The 18,397-nt window shown below is 44.2% G+C and overlaps 1 protein-coding gene across 1 annotated transcript in view; it reads right to left on the minus strand.

Annotated features, from left to right (window-relative positions):
* Positions 1–18,397, minus strand: part of PPP4R3A (protein phosphatase 4 regulatory subunit 3A) — a 94,782-nt gene that overhangs the window by 13,292 nt on the left and 63,093 nt on the right. Inside the window, exons 10-13 of the mRNA XM_082242806.1 lie at positions 8,553–8,711; positions 6,682–6,851; positions 4,570–4,712; positions 293–483 (exon numbers count right to left, since the gene is read on the minus strand). Coding sequence (XP_082098932.1) covers positions 293–483; positions 4,570–4,712; positions 6,682–6,851; positions 8,553–8,711 — 663 coding nt within the window. The remainder of the gene's footprint in view (positions 1–292; positions 484–4,569; positions 4,713–6,681; positions 6,852–8,552; positions 8,712–18,397) is intronic.

An 18,397-nucleotide genomic window follows, 5' to 3' on the forward strand; every position in this document is an offset into this window, starting at 1 on the left:
TACAGGCTGCCTGCAGAAAAGTAAAGGAGGGGGGTGGAGACAAGACCAGTCCCCCTGCACAAGGAGAGAGCGCAGCAGTGTGCGGTCTTTATAACAGGAAGTCTCACGCTGGATTACTGCACAGATCCGGAAGAAATACACAAATCTCACCAAGTTTCAAGAAGAATAGACATGATGAATGCACTTGCACAATATATGCTCATCCTGGAGTTCAGCTTTTTTCACTTCCTCCACTTATCAACTAAAAACGCACAAAGACAAGGTCCTCACAGTGCAATCAGATAACACTTACACTTCTTTCTTTCCATGAATTTGCTGATAGGATCCATTAGATCCTCGCTGTTCTTTATTTTGTCGGAAGGAAGCACAATCGGATCTCCGTCCTCAAGGTCGTCGTCATCTGTGTTGAACCACATTTCTTCCTCATCCTCTAAGGAGCGTGCATCCCGCCTGTACCGATGATTCCTGAGGATAGATCGCATGCTGTGGGTGGAGAAAGTGTATGAATCAATCAGACAAGGCCAACAAACGTGCAACACCCTATAGCAGGGATCCTCAAACTACGGCCCACCAGCTGTTGCGGAACTACACATCCCATATGGTATTGTAAAACTCTGACATTCCCAGACATGACTAGGCATGATGAGAATTGTAGTTTCTGAACAACTGGAGGGCCATAGTTTGAAGACCCCTGCTCTATAGAGTAGAGATGGAACCGTGTCTAGAATTTATATGAACATTAGGTTAGAACTCCAGCAGAGCTTAAATAATCCTTGTCACAAAAATCTACTATGAAAGATGTATGCAATTAAAGTATCAAAACCCATGAAAAAAGTTTACACAGTGAAACTAACTAGTTCTTAGATGCTGTGGCTGCATTTTTTGTCTTATTTTCACCTGGTGATCCTGCCAGTAACAGACCTACTGTGATGGGGTGGAAAAGCACACTCCCTGTATTGTATTTACGAAGGAATAGCGTTGTCACCCTTGGAGAGGGCTAGAGAATACTTCCACCACAATAACATAAAGGAGGCCCTGGATTCGACCACCAGGCTCATAGCTACCCTTGAAGAACCGCCGTCGGTAACGAGTGTGGGACTCTACTGTCCAAAAGTATGGCATATGTTCTCATGTAGGCCCACTATCTCAGATTCTGGGAAATCCAGTTTCCCTCAGGCTTGAACTGTCTCCACTTCCTCTGTTAACCGCTTTACCACCGCCCACAGTAATATTACTGCGGCAGAGTGGCTCGTTATCGTCTGACGACGTAGTACTACGTCGTCAGACACTCCCCCTTCTGGGCGGCGCTTGCGCACCGCCGGAGGCTCGCTCCCGCTGTTTTCATTCACAGCGGGAGTCGGGCCAGGGGAGGAGCAGCGGCGATCGCCGCTGCTCTGCCCCGATCGCCGGGGATCTAGTGTGGAGATCCGCCCGCCTGTGTAAACACAAGCGGGCGGATCTCCATAGTGACAGGGAGTGACAGATCGGAGTGTTCAGCATAGCTGGACATCCGATCTGTCCCTGGCTCACTCAGTCACCTCCTCCCCTACACGTCAGTAAGCACCAGGCATACATTAACCCCTCCCTCTCCAATAAAATTAACCCCTTCCCTGCCAGTGTCATTTTTACAGTAACAGTGCATATATATAGCACTGATTACTGCAGTAATGTCACTGGTACCCCCAAAAGTGTCAAAAATGTCAGTCAAGGGTCCGATCTGTCCGCCGCAATGTCGCAGTCCCGCAAAAAAAAAAAAAAAAAAAAAAAAAAATCGCAGATCGCCGCCATTACGTGTTAAAAAAAAAAAACACCAAAAATGACAGAAATCTTTCCCTTTTTCCCTTTGTTAGTAAACGCAATAACTTTTGCGCAAACCAATCAAAATACGCTTATTGCGATTTTTTTTACCAAACATAGGTAGCAGAAAACAAATTGGCCAAAAATTTTTAAAAAAATTGATTTTTACATCTTTTTTGGGGGGAATTTCATATAAAAAAAATGTTAAAAATATTGTTATTTTTTCAAAATAAACGCTCTTTTTTTGTTTATAGCGCAAAAAGTAAAAATCGCACAGGTGATCAAATACCACCAAAAGAAAGCTCTGTTTGTGGGAAAAAAGACGTAAATTTCGTTTGGGTACGGCGTCGCACGACCGCGCAATTGTCAGTTGAAGTCGCACAGCGCCGAATCGCAAAAGTGGCCTGGACGGAAGACAGCAAAATCCTCCGGTGGTAAAGTGGTTAAAGGCCCTTCTCCTGTTCAACAGCCGTTATGCCCTTCAGCAGTAAAGACCGGGAGGGTCGCTCCCTCCTGATAATCCTCGTCAGGGCCGATGGCTTCATTACCTACAACTCAAGAACTTTGTGTCCAATCTCTATACCTCGGGGGAAACTCAAAACTGTTTAAAGGTCCTTTTATCAGCAGCCTTTCCTGAGTTGCCCATATTATCTCCGGGACAATGAGAAAGATCAAGGCCATGCCATCTCAGAGAAGGGATGGGACAAATCGTTCCTCTTTACAATAAAAAACAGTGTAACCTCTCAACCCCAAGAGTGTAACTTCTTCACACTCTTGACCAGGTGGTACAGAAATCGCATTCTTCCACACAAAATGCAACCCTCATACTCAGACCGGTGCTGCCGATGCGGAGAACTTGAAGGTTGTCCTCTTCAATTGTGGTGGAATTGCTCCCTCCATTTTTCAGCTCTGCCAGCATATCACAGACAGATCCTGCCAGAAACTCCAGGTCATCGCCTTTCTTTCTATATTTCCTGGATCTACTGTGAAAATTAACCACTTCTTGACCGTGCTATAGCACAATGACGGCTGCAGCGCGGTCGTCTAGTTCTGGGAGGACGTCTATTGATCCGGCGCGCTTTGATCGCTGTGTCCTTCAGGTACAGCTAATCACATACTGGAGTAAAGGCCCAACCACAGTGGCCATTTACCATGAGATCAGCTGTGTCCAATCACAGCTGACGACATGTAATCAAGCTTGCTGGTTATCGGCATTCCTTTCCTCATGCGCTGTCACAGCGCAAGGAGAGGAGAGTCGGTAACGGCAAGTGTGACAGGGGACATCTACAATGATAATCAGGGCACTGATTAACACTGTCCTGATTGTCAGTGCCGCCTCATCAGCGCACATTGGTGAAGGGGAAAAATTACATATTTGCTAAATTTTATAGCAAAACTAAGAAAAATGTTTTAGTTATTTTCGTCCAATTTTTTTTTTTTTTTTTTTAGCAAAAAATAAATCCAGTGGTGATTAAATACCACCAAAAGATAGCACTATTTGTGTGAATTTTTTTAAAAAAATTATAAAAATTTCATATGGGTACAGTGTTGCATAACTGCGCAATTGTCATTCAAAGTGCGACAGCGCAAAAAAAAAAAAAAATGGGATTTTTGACTTAACGTAAAAAACCCATTCCTCTGATACTTACTGACGGACACAGCTTCTGATCTTCATAACCATTGGTTTATACTGCCCCCTACAGGAGTAGAACACTAGGCAGAAAAAAAGTCTGGCTACGCCGAAAGGCAGTCCCAGGGGTGTATATATCTGCTATAGGTACTCAGTTTTGTTACAAGCAGTGTCAGAGGAATTACAACTCCACAGAGGGGTGGTTGCTGTGCCCGTCAATGAAAATCAGAGAAATTGATTTTTTACGGTAAGTCAAAAATCCCACTCTCTCTTTCGCTCATTGACGGACACAGCTCTGATCTTCATAACCATTGGGATGTCCCAAAGCAGTGCTAAACATGAGGTGTGGGTTAAAAACTGTTCTATGCGCACAGTAACATACAATATTATAAACTGCTTTATGTGTACAGTAACATGGAACGATGTTGCATTATTACACAAAATGATCAGCAATTTGCAGGCTGAAGCATCAGCTGAACACACGTGGGACTTACATTTAACTTACAAACGTCTCCTGATGTAGGGACAGTTCCCCCGGGTCCAGACATCATTGGCGGAGGAAATCTGCCTAGCAAATGTTTACAACTGGGATTTAATCAGCAGACAAGGCTGGAACGTGAGGTTCTGCCCATGACAGGGATCCATTCTACCTCTCTTGCCAAGAGGAGGCTTCTGGTTTCTCTCTGATGGTAGATGTGCGTTACTGGAATGATGTGGTCCGACTAAATCTGGATCGACTGACCCTCCAAGTAGCAAAATACAAAGCTGCATAGACAGCGAAACTACCCAAAATTCCAGCATATTGACTGGGGGAAGGGACTCCTCCTGTAACCTCCTGCACCATCAGAGTACCCAGGAATGCACTTTAGCCAACAGGCAATGCTCCTCTGAGGATCTTTCAAAAGACAGACAGCCTGATTCCCGGATCTGCCAAGCCAGGTTCAAACTGGTCTTTGGTGCCAAGACAAGAGAATATTATGCTGTAACATGCATGGATGTTGCAAAAATAATAAGATGATCAGCAAGTCGGAGGCTGAAATATCAGCTGAACACACGGTTTTGTATACTCAGCTGGTAAACAAACATTTTAGGTTATCCCTAACTTGGATGGATTGATGGATGGATGCTGAGAGGTGACAAACCTGTCAAGCTTGGGGTTGTCCTGTCTCTCTCGCTGCTGGTCATATCTCAGTTTGAGTCCCTTAAACGTCTGTACATATTCAACATCTTCCAAAGCTTTCCAGTAATTTTCAATGACATGAGCCGTTAGCGACTTAATATCCTCCTGTAAATAAGAAGACTTATCAATCACTGAAGAAAGATTTTGGCATTACAATATTCTGGGGTTGGATAAGCAGGACATGTAAGTTTAAACAGGCAAAAAAAAAATGATGTTTTGTATCAATTAAAAGTATAACTAAAGGTAAAACTTTTTTTTAGTTTTGGATAGAGTGGAGAGGGATTAGAACACATGTCAGTTTTTACTGCTGACTAGGATCCATATCTTCCCCTAGTAAAAGCACAGGCTAACCTTTGTTTGCCCCTGTTAACCCCTTCCCAGTCAGTGTCATTAGTATAGTGACTGCATATTTTTTTTAGCACTGATCACTTTGTTAGTGTCACTGGCTCCTAAAAAGTGTCAAAGTATCACAGTTCGTGTCCAAATGTCCACTGCAATATTGCAGTCCTGCTATAAGTCGCTGATCATAGTCATTACTAGTAAAAAATAAATAAAAATATCCCCTTGTTTGTACGGGACAATAACTTTTGCACAAACCAATCAATATACGCTTATTGTTTTTTTTTCACCAAAAATATGTAGTAGAATACATATTGGCCTAAATTGATAAAGAAATGTGTTTACAATTTTTTTTTTATTGGATATGTTTTAACCACTTAAGCCCCGGAAGATTTTACCCCCATTCCGACCAGGGTTTTTTTTGCGATTCGGCACTGCATGATTTTAACGGACAAATGCGCGGTCGTGCGACGCTGTACCTAAACGAATTTGCCGTCCTTTTTTTCCCACAAACAGAGCTTTCTTTTGGTGGTATTTGATCACCTGTGCAATTTTTACTTTTTGAGCTATGAACAAAAAAAGTCAATTTTGCAAAAATAACAATATTTTTCAAATTTTTTTATATAGAATTCCCCCCCAAAAAAAGGAAATTTTAACATTTTCGGCCAATTTGTTTTATGCTACATATGTTTGGTAAAAAAAAAAAAAAAATCGCAAAAAGCGTATTTTGATTGGTTTGCGCAAAAGTTATCGCATTTACTAACAAAGGGAAAGATTTTTGTCATTTTTGTTGTTTTTTTAACGCGTAATGGCGGCGATCTGCGATTTTTTTTGCGGTACTGCGACATTGTGGCGGACAGATCGGACCCTTGACTGACATTTTTGACACTTTTGGGGTTACCAGTGACATTACTACAGTAATCAGTGCTATACATATGCACCGTTACTGTAAAATTACGCTGGCAGTGAAGGGGTTAATTTTTTTTTTTTTTTGAGAGGGAGGGGTTATGTGTGTCCCTAGGGGCGTGATTCTAACTGTGATTGGCTGTGGCTTGAGGTGTATGAACAGTGATCAACGGTCCTACATAGTAGAACCGTATGATCACCATTCATACACAGGGGAGAATGACAGGCGGCTTGTTTACATTAGCCGCCTGCCTTTCTCCCTCTGCACCGACGATCGTGAGTGACCGGCGGACGATTGGGTCCGCCGGTCACAGGCGCGGGGGAGTCCGTGACCACACGGGAGCGCGCCTCCAGCAGCGCACACTCGCTCCCGAGACCCTCACAGGCTAGCGACGTAGTACTACGTCGCTCTGCCTGTGAGGGGCTGACCGCCGCAGTAAATAGTCGTGCGGCGGTCGGCAAGCGGTTAAAGCAGAAAGTTTCTTTTTTCAAAACGGTCCCTTTTTTTGTTTATAGCGAAAAAATAAAAAACACGCAGATCAAGCCAATCAAATACCACCAAAAGAAAGCTCTATTTGTAGGGAAAAAAATGACAATTTTATTTGGGTACAGTGTCGCATGACTGCGCAATTGTCAGTTAAAGTAGTGCAGTGCTGTATCGCAAAAAATGACCTGGTCATGAAAGAGGGTAAATCTTCCAGAGGTCAAGAGGTTAAAACATACTTAAACACCTTAATGCATTAAGGTAAAAGGTTTAGCCTTTATAGCCAAAACACACGTGCTAACAGAACCCCATCACTGAAAAAAACTGAAAACATGTGACACTCACCACGCGTACATATTCAAAGATCTCAATAATGGCGGAGTTCAGGAGATTATATCGTGATCCGTTATTGAGAAAGGCTTTCACTACAGGTTCAAACAGGAAACTTTTCACTATGTATCGGTTGTAGAATTCGTCCTTCAGACCAACAATCTTCCGCATAAACCGCAGCGCACCTGTCGGAACACCATAAGGCACGGTGTGAATGTGTGCTTTGTAATCACAATATAAAGTGGTATCAAAGAGCTTTTTTTTTTTTTTTTAATAGCAAACATGTCAAATTTACCTGCTCTGGGTAATCGTTTTGCATAGAGCAGCCCCGATCCTACCCTTAGCTTCCTCGCCGGCCCTTTTGGCCCCTCCCTCCTGCCGAGTGCCCCCCAGAGCAAGCAGCTTGCAATAGGGGCACCCAAGCAGGCACGCATGTCCATTCATACACAGCGCCATGGCTCTGACCCGCCTCCTCTCTCTACTCATTGGCTCACTCGCTGTGACTTACAGCAGCAGGAGCCATTGCTGTCTCCAAAGAGGAGGGAGGGTCCCCAGAGAGCCGAGGCTCTCGTGCACATTGCAGAATCGAGATGGGGCTCAGGTAAGTATTCGGGGGCTCGGGGTACTGCTGCACAGAGATTTTTTTTACCTTCATGCAAGGGAATGAGGAAAGGACGCATAAAAAGGAACAATCAACTCTTCCACATTTTGAGAAACAATTCAACAGGTTTTATTTTAGAACTAAGATGGCTGGGTTAATACAAGTGTCCAATTTTGGTAAAGGAGAAGTACAGCCAAAGCTCATTAGGCTTTACTTCTCCTGTGACCCGTTTTCAGCAGACAGCGGGCTGAAGTCCGCTGTCTGCTGACTTCACAGAGTCAGTCCAGGCTCAGGAAAGATTGCGACAATGGAGTTGGGACCTCCCCACATTGCCTGGACCGGCCACTCAGCTCAGCCTCTCAGGGAGCTGCTGGGAGCCTCAGCCGGCTGCTTCCGCCCCCTCCACAGTCTGGCAGTCCAGTGAGCACGGGGGGGGGGGTCAGAACAGACAGCTGCTGACAGTCAGCAGCTCTCTGCTCGGGGATCTGTAAGAACCGAGCGATGGGCGGGGTTTGCTTAGTCAATTCTCAGTGTTAGTGGCGCCGGGGGACCAATGCTGCATCCACCTAGGTAAGTATGGCTCTAAAAAAAAAAAAAAAAAAAAAAAAAACCCATACATCTTTTAAATGTACAATATAACTGGTTTTAAAATAAGACTTAAATAAATTTAAAACATTTTAATATCATACGACAGATCCACATTTAAAGCTGAATTCCACCAAAGAAAACACTAGTATATGCAAGACACAACCTCCATTTTTCCAAAAAAAGCTCTCCTTTCTGTAAGGCAAATTCCAAGAATTCAGCCTCTTTGTAAAATGATGGGTTAAGTCCAACAAGAGGCATGCCATCTCGTGGACTGATCTTTTACAACTGACACCATCACTACACTCCTGGCACATGTTGCTAAGCACCTTGACCCTCCCCCTCCCCCCAAATCAGTGCACTTGTAGCCCTTTACCACTGAAAAAGCTGGAGGAAGTGTCTGCAGGAGTTTGACATTGCACCTGTGATCCATTGATTGCAGGTGCAATGCTTTCCAGACTCCTGTGGGTAAAAATAATAAATTTGCACTTATATGTGCAGTTATAATTTTTTTCCTAATGGTGAAGTTAGCCTTTAAAAATTGATGGTCTTAGTTTATAATGGGTGTTTGTCATATTTCAGGTTGTCAGTAAAAATGTGCTCTGTCAGTAAATGTTTCAGGCTGTCAGGGGAAAAAAAAAAAAAAAAAAAGTAAATCGGGGGTTGGCAACACTGACACAAATATGTCTGAGAAACTCACACAGGGCCAAAAAAGAATGTGCAGAAGACATGAGGACCAACACTCTGCGCAGGATGTCCTTGTTGATGATGTAATTCTTTATGTGATACGTGTGATGTTCAACACAGAATGTCAGCAACTCCAAGATCAGCGCTAACAGCTGTGCCGTCTGGAAGTCATCTAAGAAGGAAGCAGAATGTGTGACACCTTGCAGATCAAACTACCATTACAGATGTATACAAGATTTGTATTTAAAAAAAAAAAATGCATATATGTAACTCGAGAGTTGCCAAATATATCTGAACGATATATATGAGAGAGGGTCAACTTATGAACCGGTCCCTAAAGCTTACATTTAAAGCGGAGCTTTAAGCAGTCCTGCCTCCCTTGCCATACCTGGATTTTGACAGGTACCTGCTCCCACTTCTGCTCAGATCACCTAGGCCAGTGATGGTGAACCTTGGCCCAGATGTTTTGGGACTACATTTCCCATGATGCTCCTGTACTCTGCAGTGTAGTTAAGCATCATGGGAAACGTAGTTCCAAAAGATCTGGGGTACCAAGGTTCACCATCACTGACCTAGGTGATCTGAGCAGAAGTTCTCCTCTCCCCTCCCTGCAGTCTTCTGGACTGCCGGACCATTCAGGAAGCACAGCTTAAATCACACATGTGCATTGCGCACTCAGCTAAGAAGCCCCAAGCTGTCACAGCCGGGTGACCACAACTGAAATGCTGGATCCAGAGAGAGGAAAGGGAAAGAAGTGACGTCTGGGTGACCACATCGCTGGATCCTGGGACAGGTGAGAGTGTTTATTAAAAGTCAGCAGCTACATTTTTTGTAGCTGTGGACTTTTAACAAACGACTGGAGCTACACTTCTATATCACAAACAATGCACTCACCAAACAAATGTGAAAAAAAAAACATATACACACACACTATATATATACATATACAGTAAACCCCCCTCCATTGCGGGGGTTACGTTCCGGACCCAGCCGCGAAAAGTGAAATTCCGCGAAATAGAAAAACCCTATTAAAATGCATTGTAGGCATGTTTTTTTTTTTTTACTGTCACTGTACGTGTAAAAGCATTTTAAGGTCTTTAAACACACTTTTAAAACAATAGAAACTAATTTAAACACATAAATGATACTGACAGAGCAAGAGCTATGAAAAACACAAAAATATTTCATTTTAAATGATTTATATAGTAAAATAACATTACAAAAAAAAACGCGAATTACAGGGACCGCAAAAACTGAACCGCGGGGGATTACTATATATATATATATATATATATATATATATATATATATATATATATATATATACATATACACACACACACACACACACATACATATATACACACACACACACACACAGTATCTCACAAAAGTGAGTACACCTCACATTTTTGTAAATATTTTATTCTATCTTTTCATGTGACAACACTGAAGAAATGACACTTTGCTACAATGTAAAGTAGTGAGTGTACAGCTTGTATAACAGTGTAAATTTCCTGTCCCCTCAAAATAACTCAACACACAGCCATTAACCACTTAACGACCAAGCCTATTTCTGACACATGTTGTTTATGAGTTAAAATCAGTATCAGACCACAGGAGATGGTTTCAGTAATCCATGTCCTTAGTCTGCTTGTCTTCAGCAAACTGCGAGCTTTCTTGTGCATCATCTTTAGAAGAGGCTTCCTTCTGGGACGACAGCCATGCAGACCAATTTGATGCAGTGTGCGGCGTATGGTCTGAGCACAGACAGGCTGACCTCCCACCCCTTCAACCTCTGCAGCAATGCTGGCAGCACTCATACATCTATTTCCCAAAGACAACCTCTCGATATGATGCTGGGCACGTGCACTCAGCTTCATTGGTCGACCATGGTGAGGCCTGTTCTGAGTGGAACCTGTCCTGTAGAGCAGCAATACTTTTTTTCAGATCCTCATGAGGTGCCATGTTGAACTTCCAGTGACCAGTATGAGAGTGAGAGCGATAACACCAAATTTAACACACCTGCTCCCCATTCAGACCTGAGACCTTGTAACACTAATGGGTCACATGACACCGGGGAGGGAAAATGGCTAATTGAGCCAAATTTGGACATTTTCACTTAGGGGTGTACTCACTTTTGTTGCCAGCGGTTAAGACATTAATGGCTGTGTGTTGAGTTATTTTGAGAGGACAGCAAATTTACACTGTTATACAAGCTGTACACTCACTACTTTACATTGTAGCAAAGTGTCATTTCTTCAGTGTTGTCACATGAAAAGATAGAATAAAATATTTACAAAAATGCGAGGGGTGTACTCACTTTTAAGAGATACTGTATATATCTTCATAAACCATGCCTTCACTCTACCTGGCTGACTTCCATTTAAACTTTCTGCTGCCAGTTTGGGTTTATGTGGTGACAGCACAAAACCAAATAAAACTTTCTCATTTCAGTCTAAATGACCATCTTGTTATAGATTCTTTGCAGGGAATAATTTCAGATGTATAATTATATATATATATATATATATATATATATATATATATATATATATATATATATATATATATATATATATATATATATATATTATATATAAATAAAATTATAAAAAATTGTTATGTTGCAGCTTGTTACTGACATGCATTCCCACACCTAATAAAATATATAGAAAACCTCCAAAGTACAGCGCAACAAGTAATACATATGTATGCATGTGATCTCACAACAGGAACGTGTTATTAAATAAGATTGTGGACTGTGTGTGAGGATTTGATTTTCATATATTATGTCCTTGATGATGCCCTGGAGGAGGGGCGAAACACGTTGACATAATATCCATTTCCACAAACCAAGGACGTCACTTTCGTCCTCCATGGAACACACCGAGCTGCAGCGAACCCGGAAGACCCTCGTGGTTGTTTTATGCCCGTTTTTACCTACAATTTTATAAATTGTTTTGCATTTGCGCAAGTAAATATGTTTTTACAGTACTTCACTATGAGTACCATTCAGTTTTATTGAGCTTGGTGGATAATAGAGCCGCCCCAAGAGTAAAATTGTGGAGACCCAATCAAAGACACTGTAAGGCCTGGTATTCACAACACCAGTCACAAGCTTGTTTGACACCCAGACTGAAAAGCTGAGGGTCCATTTTCTCGGGTGAGTGGGGAGTGTGGAACGCTTAACAGCATGTTTACATGAAGCACTTCAGCACCTTTATATGGATTTTGGAGCACCAAGCACTTTATATGAGAGCTTTTGAAAGACTTTGATTTCATATATGTTTTTTTGAGCACATTCATTTTATACGATTATATGTTTAGATTTTCAAGCGCTGTATTATAATTGATTTTCCTATTTATTACTTGCACTGTATAGCATGAATCTACTGAATATTCACATTTTATTTATTGTTGATGTTGCGTGTTGCACACAAAGGAGATTTTGAGGAATATTGTATTTTTGGTAATTTGGCACAGTAGGAACAAATTATAGGCGGTCCCCGGGTTACAAACAAGATAGGGACTGTAGGTTTGTTCTTAAAGCGGAGTTCCGGCCTGAAAAAAAAAAAAAATGGATTTTTGTAAAATCTTACCGTAAAATCCTTTTCTCTTAGCTCATTGACAGACGTAGTCCTCGGTGATACAGCACCTTCGGGTTATGTTGCCTCCACAGGAGCAGGACTAGACAGGAAATTAAAAAGCTCTGGCCACACCCTAGGGGCAGTCCCAGAGGGTATATCCTCTCTCTCTCTGCCTCAGCAAATCAGTTATGTGAAAAAGCAGTCTTTAGAGATTTTAACCCAACCCAACTCAAAAAAACAGAGGGGCGGGGACTACGTCTGTCAATGAGCTAAGAGAAAAGGATTTTACGGTAAGATTTTACAAAAATCCATTTTTCTCTAGCGCTCATCGACAGACGTAGTCCTCGGTGATACAGCACCTTCGGGACGTCCCAGAGCAGTATCACAAATGAAGGGTGGGAAAATGAAAATCAAATCCCAATCTAGAAGGCCCAACCGGTGCCAACTAGAAGTTTACAATGCTCATCCTTAATGATGAGACTCAACAAAAAAGAGAAAAAATCTTTTTTTTTTTTTTTTTTTCAAACAGAAAAAACCCTCGAGGTAGACCACCGGTCTCCTCAAATTGCGGCCTGCAAAACCTTGCGGCCAAATGAGGCATCCGCCGATGCCGTCACATCAATTTTATAGAATTTTGTAAAGGTATGTACCGACGACCAAGTGGCCGCCTTACATACCTGGACCACTGACGACTGATGGCGAAAGGCCCAGGAAGTACTGAGCGCTCGAGTGGAGTGCGCCCTAACAGGGAACGGAGGACTCTGACCCTTAATAGAATAAGCCTGTACCACCGTTTGTCTAATCCATTTGGCAATGGTCGCGGCAGATGCAGGCAAACCCTTTTTGGGGCCATCCGTGATTACAAAAAGTGAATCCGTCTTACGGAATGATTCCGTAGCTTTCAGGTATACCCTGATTGCCCGAACCACATCTAAGGAATGCAACGCATGTTCCCGATGATGCTTGGGCTGAGGACACAAGGAAGGTAGTACAATATCTTCATTCAGATGAAAATCTGAAACCACCTTAGGAAGAAAGGATGGCTTAGGATGAAGTACTACCTTATCCCTATGAATCACTAGGTATGGGGACTGGCATGATAATGCAGCCAGTTCTGACACCCTGCGAGCAGAAGTAATAGCCACCAAGAAAGCCACCTTCTGGGATAAAGTAAGCAAGGGGATCTCCCTGATGTTTTCAAAGGGAGGTTTCTGTAGAACCGACAAAACCAAATTAAGATCCCAGGGCGGTAAGGGCGCGCGGACTGGTGGAGCCAGGTGCCGCACCCCCTGGATGAAATTCCGCACCAAGGACTTGGTAGCTAAAGGCTTCTGAAAGAAGATTGCTAATGCCGAAACTTGACCCTTGATGGTGCTCAAGGCTAGCTTCTGCTCAACCCCTTGTTGCAAAAAGGCCAATATTCGAGTCACCGAATAGGTACGTGGAGGAAATCCTAAAGATTCGCACCACGCAATATAAGTCTTCCATGTGTGATAATAGACCTTGCTGGAAGTCGCTTTCCTTGCTTTAATAAGGGTAGGAATGACTGAAGTAGACAAACTTCTGTCCTTCAGTACTTGGGTCTCGATGGCCAGGCCATTAAAACCAGCGACTGTAAAGCATGATGGTAAATTGGTCCTTGAGACCACAGACACTCCCTGAGATGAAGTTCCCACGGAACGTCTGCGACTAGCATGTCCAAGTCGGCCAGGCCGGCTTGAGGAGGCCAGCCTAGAATTTCTAGGACCACTGGCGCTGATAGAATCTGAACCAGGTGTCCCTAGAGGTATCTGGCCCCGACCATCCGAGAAAGTCTGGTCGTTTTCTGTTCCCACACATTTATCAGATACCTGATTGTTATCAGGAAGGGTGATCTTTTCTGGTTGAACCTCAGGGACCGAAGTCACCCGACTAGAGGCTACTTGGCCTATCTGGTCAACCAGATCCGATTCCTGTGAGGTATAGGGACTAATCTTAGGAAAAGGTAAAGGAAAAGATCTATTCAGGGAACGGTAACTACCGCTTCCTGTAGTACTTAAATGTTGGAAGGGAAGAATCGCACCGGTAGTAGTGGTTGATGCTCGATCTAATGTCCTGAATACCGGTGAAAACGTCCCCCCACCCTGAAACCGGGTGGGGGCGCACCTTCAGGCTGTGTACTCCTTTGCTTCGGGTTTGGCTGGATTGGTCCTCTGCTTGTCCGACCAGCCCTTCTTGAACCCTCCTGGAGGAGTCTTGCCTTTCCCGCTAGTACCAGCCGGGCGCCCTTTATGGGCGGTAAAGAAAGGTCCTCGCTTGTTGCGAGGTCCCTTAGCTTTAGCAGCCTGTGGCAAAAAAGTGCTCTTGCCCCCAGTGGCATCCTTAATGATTTCATCTAGGTTGGCCCCAAATAGACGATTCCCCTGAAAGGGGAGATTTGTCAAGGTCTTTTTGGAACCTAGGTCAGCTGACCAGCATTTTAACCACAGCACACGTCTGAGGATCACCGCTGACATAGATGCATGCCCTAATAAGGGAGTAGTGTCCAAGGCTGCGTCACAGATAAACTGTAGCCCTTGTATAATCTGTTCCATCAAATCAGATGTCTCCTGGGGAATATCTTTTCCCCTAAGGTCTTGGCGTACCATTCTCGCCCATTCCGTAAGTGTCTGGGAAACTAGACCAATAACAATTACTGGTCTAAATGCTGACCCTATCAGAGAGAAGATGGTGCGGGACTCTGCTTCCATCTTTCGATCCACCGGATCCTTAAAGGACGAAGTGTCCTCCACTGGGATAACCGTGGCTTTATTCAGCCTGGAAATAGGTGGATCCACCACTGGTGGTACCGTCCATTTCTTAATGATGGATTCCTCAAACGGATAGCGTCTAGCAATACGCTTGGAAATAGTAAAGGTACGTTTAGAATGCTCCCATTCTCCTTTAATCTGATTACCGAAACACTTGGGTACAGGAAAAACCTTCACCGTTTTGATGGGCTTATTAGTACCAAAAGGAATCTCTGTTTCAGTTGCCTCTGCCGGTAAAGCCTCAAGTTTTAAGGTTTCCTGCACTGCCACAACTAGTGCGTCCACCAATGCTTCTTCCTGAATAATAGCAGGAGAAGAAGCGTCCTCCTCACTGTCTGAGGGGGCTTTACCTGAGACAACAGCCCTTGCAGAGGAACCTGCAACTGCAGTGACCATCTCTGAATCAGAGTCAGAGGTGTCAGATAGTATAGGGGTAGGCGGGGGTCGCTTCCTTGACCCCCGTCCCTGACAGGCCGCCTCCACCCGAGCCACCATAGACTCCAAAATTGCTGTAAATGACTCTACACTCTGTGCACCGGCGGGTCCCGTGGCCCCCTCGAGGGAAACAGGTGGGGGAATATGTGTGGCAGGGTCCATGATAATTCCAGTCACTTCCTGGATAATATAATTCAAAAATAAAAAACTTTTTTTTTTTTTTTTTCAGACCCCCCAGCGCCACAAAAAGCCCCTTAGTGTTACCTGCTAGGGATCCCTATCGATCGAGAGAGAGAGAGATAGACCCCCAGGCTCACCACTTGATGCTCAGAGTTTAACTGCAACAGGTTACAGCGCTGTCTTGACAAACAGGAAGTCTTTTGGCTGGCTGCCCAGGAAGAAAGGAGGCGGCTCCGCCCCTCTGCACGCCTTCCGGCGCCTCCCCTAGCTCCACGAGGTGTTTGGATCACCTCAAACATGGCCGCCCCCATGCTGGAGACACGAGGCTACGCCAAAATGGCGGCTCGTGCGATCCAGCAAAAAAAATGGCGGCGGCCTGTACTGAATAGCGGTGTGCTGCAGGGCACACAACACTCTCTCTGCATGGGGATTTGGCGTGGTTGGCGGTACCGGCCCTGGCGGACCGCATGGCCATTCGGGAGGCCTGCTAATAGCTGGAGATCTGATTAGGAAGGCAGTCTACATGTCCGTGGCTTCTGACTGGTAGGTAGCTTATTCTACTCACCGTAAGATTCCCAGAATGCCACTGATTACAATCTTTTTAACATGTATACAATTAGATTGTTAGCTCCCAAACCAAGCCTCCTGGCTTTTTGCACATAAAATCACACTCAAAGTAGGAGGATCTGTGTCATTTATAGGATAGAGAGGGACTCTATCTTACCATACAAAGAGGGGCCCGCGTTCACCACAAGACCCGTCAGGGGAAAAGGGGGAACATACTACTCACCATACCGGAACCAGGCGGGCACCAACTCCTGACAGTACCCCTCTCCACCGGGGCGGGAGGGCTGTCGACCGATATGGACGCCGTGACTCATGGTCTTTGGCGTTTCAGCGAGACGTTTAACTCGCGGGGTCAGTCCTTTAATGGGACTTTGTCGCGGCCGACCCAGCGCGGAGCTATGGCCTGCACGCGCTCGTAGGCTGAACTGGGGTGACCACCGGATCTCAACATCCAGCCCGTCGCCCAGTTCAGCTTTCTTGCTTGAAGATCTCACAGGAACACTGGAGAAAAAAAGCTGTCTAAAAAATCTTTTAAGAAAAAATCTTGCCAGGACCTAAGATCCCAGCAAGGTCTCTAGGTCCTTACTCCTAACTAGACAGAAAATAACTCATTTGCTGAGGCAGAGAGAGAGAGGATATACCCTCTGGGACTGCCCCTAGGGTGTGGCCAGAGCTTTTTAATTTCCTGTCTAGTCCTGCTCCTGTGGAGGCAACATAACCCGAAGGTGCTGTATCACCGAGGACTACGTCTGTCAATGAGCGCTAGAGAAATGTAGATAAAAATACCTCCGGGACAGTCAGGGCTAGTGCATTTAAGCAATGATAGCCTCTGAACTGTCCCCGGGTTCACTTACCTTTTAGAAGAAATACTGTCCAGAAATTTCTTGTCCAGCGCTGCCATCTCAGGTGTGGGCAGCTGAAGCCAGGGCATCCTCTTCGCTCCCAGAATGCCCTTTACCGGCCCCGCTCGTCAGTTCCGGCGCAGATGCGTCATCCCTGCACAGCTTCTGGGCATGTCCAGAAGCTGTTTAGCATGGAATGACTCGCCTGCGCCAGAACTGACGAGCGGGGCCGGTGCAGGCGCATTGATTCCTGGGAGCGATGACGTTCAGCTCCCAGGAGTCAACGCAAGCAGGAAGTGACGGCGGTGGCCATGTCCGCAGAGGGAGGAAGAGGAAGGTAAGTATATTTTCTTTAAAAACAAGGTAAGTGAATAATAATAAAAAAAAAAAATAATGATCCAATTGTTTTACAGGTAATTTTGAGCAAGCGGAAAGTGAAAAAAAACATTTCAGGGTTGAACTCCGCTTTAAGTCGGAACAGGTACATTTTTTTTATGTGTAGCCCCAGTCAAAAGAATTTTTAAATTTTTTGGATAGCATAGGGAAGGGTTAACACCCCTGTACCATTTGTTTAAGTGTCTATCCCTGTTCAGAAGATTTCACCTCACTTTCTGTCCCTATGACAACTGGATTTTGAAAATTTTGGGTTGTTGTGGAAACCAGGATTGGTGATAAAGCTTCAGTGGAGACACCTTTTTCCCCATGATAACTCTTACAGGAGTGAATTTACATTCCTAGGGGAAGATTTCCTTCATTTCCTGTTGTCTTCCTCAGTTTGTAACCCGGGGACCGCCTGTATTAATATTCAATTGTTGCGCTGTACTTTGGAGGTTTATATACGTTTAACCACTTGCTGACCACAGAACAAAAAAGGCCTTTGTTCAAGTGAAAACAAGCTTATAACTGTCGCTATGAACTCAATTTTTTTTTTTTTTTTTTACAGCCAGTGATTGGCTGTTTACTAAAAGAAATCTGGGCAGCTCTACAGCCACCTGATAATTAATAGTTACTCCAGTGAGAAGAGCCAGCTTGGGTGCTTCCCTATGTACTGCAGGCAGATCACAGCGGGTGGGAGGGCCCGACAGGGTGCTGTACACCGCTTTTTGGAAAACAGGAAGCTGTGGTAATCCCCACATGCAATGCTGAGACTCCTTGATTGAAAGCACTGAAATTTAATTATTGAAAAGGGGTGGGCGAGAAAATGAAGGCTCTATTTGACAGCAGCTTCTAATGCACATTATGAGAGGTTTACAGCGTGCAGTAAAATCAGAGTAAGGCCCCTTTCACACTAGTGCGACTTGTCCCGCGATTTTGGACCGCAAAAATCGCATGACAAGTCGTTTTCCATTATTTTCAATGAGCCCCATTCATATCAGTGCATTTTAAAGTCGCACCGACTTCAAAGTAGTTCCTGCACTACTTTGGCACGATTTGAATGCGTTTTGAGGTATATAG

This window comes from Pelophylax lessonae (genome assembly GCF_965119305.1).
Source record: "Pelophylax lessonae genome assembly, chromosome: 13".
NCBI classification, from domain to species: domain Eukaryota; kingdom Metazoa; phylum Chordata; class Amphibia; order Anura; family Ranidae; genus Pelophylax; species Pelophylax lessonae.